The 1,485-nt window shown below is 36.6% G+C and overlaps 1 protein-coding gene across 1 annotated transcript in view; it reads left to right on the plus strand.

Moving 5' to 3' along the window:
• Positions 1 to 947: 947 nt before the first annotated feature.
• Positions 948 to 1,485, plus strand: part of LOC106533387 (RILP-like protein homolog) — a gene marked incomplete at both ends in the record, with an annotated part of 4,315 nt that continues 3,777 nt past the window's right edge. The window contains 1 exon segment of the mRNA XM_014029651.1: positions 948 to 1,113. Coding sequence (XP_013885105.1) covers positions 948 to 1,113 — 166 coding nt within the window.

Genomic DNA, 1,485 nt, shown 5'->3' on the forward strand with positions numbered 1-1,485 from the left:
AAATCTGTTCTTTTTTTTCTTATAAAAGGCTAAATAAAACAAAAATATTGGTGGTAATTTTTGACTGTGTACCTTTTACAAACGGCACCTCATAATTTCTGTCGTAATAGTGAACAAAAGTGTTGTGCCAAAGCTTCACGTGTGTAACTTCTGAGAGATGTGACAGTGATTGCAGAACGTTTCAAACCTGAACACAAGAATTAACGGAGAATAAATACTGCAGTCTTAGTTTCCCCYTCTCTTATWGGGCTGCAGTCGTTCAWAACACATTATTTACACAAACAAAYTCARTGTGTGCAACATACTGCTATGAGTGTTACTGATGAGGATACAAACTGTGTTGTTCTTATCTCTTTTTGCACAAAGAGGCTTGTATAGAGTAGGTTATGTGTTGATTTGCATGAAGGCAGGAAGTGACATCACACTGATGACTGGTTTCTTGTGTTGAGGCAGATTTTAATGCCATAAATAAATGGAGACACAATTACACCATTCACATAGTTTCTATATCAATTATTATTATTTTTTGCTAATTTAGTTTTACTGGTAACCATGTAAAACAATACATCGCATGTGTTTATAAAAAGACTTTAACTTAAAATCATTGTGACGTTAACTGGTTATGATGGTCTCTGAAGCCTTCATTCAGTGGTTGAATGTTTTGAACTACAGTAATAAAAAACCTAATGTTTCAGTTTTATATGTTGCTGAGTGCTACGCATGCATTTACAGTTTTTATGGTTTTGACAGTTTAATTCATATAGATTAGACTTATTTTCTTCATGTGCACATCATTTTAAAAATTACTAAACGTAAATGAAATATCTTCTGTCTGGCTCCTTTGCTCTTTTTACATCCAACATCAGATTTATCAACAAATCAAGAAACCTTTAATTGGACTTACGAAAAATTCAGTGTTCTTAGTAAAGATTGGTTTTGTCTTCTAGAAAAGGTTCACAGTCTCCAACAGGAGCTGAAGACAAGACAGATGGAGGACATGAGAACAGGACAAAGTCCAGGAGTGGAGCGAAGAATGGAGCAGTGGAGGAGAGAAGCTGGCAGTCCACGAGGACGGAGAACCCAGGACACAACGTTTGGCAACCTGCAGGAGAGGTGTGTTCTCTGCAGAGCTGCTGGCTTCAGCTCAATGTGACCCATCACATCGAAATGAGGATTAAGTCAAATTTGGTCAAAATGACCTAATTATATTTTCTGATTATTGGCTTTAAAAGTTACATTTTCATACTGAGGTCAACCTGGTATCATTAGTTGATCCAGAGATGGTATTTAATTTGTCTTGTTGGTTACAATGATGCCTAAATATTTGGTCTAAATCTGAGGTTCTTCACCTTTTTGACCTCGGGGCCCAATTTGTTGAACATAAAGTGACCTGAGGTCCAGTCAGACATTACCAATGTATGGATCAAAATGATAATTATTATGAATCTTGGTTTAATTAGGGGTCCAAGCCCGAGGGAGCAGGGT

The sequence above is a fragment of the Austrofundulus limnaeus genome, unplaced genomic scaffold (genome assembly GCF_001266775.1).
Source record: "Austrofundulus limnaeus strain Quisiro unplaced genomic scaffold, Austrofundulus_limnaeus-1.0 Scaffold935, whole genome shotgun sequence".
Taxonomy (NCBI): domain Eukaryota; kingdom Metazoa; phylum Chordata; class Actinopteri; order Cyprinodontiformes; family Rivulidae; genus Austrofundulus; species Austrofundulus limnaeus.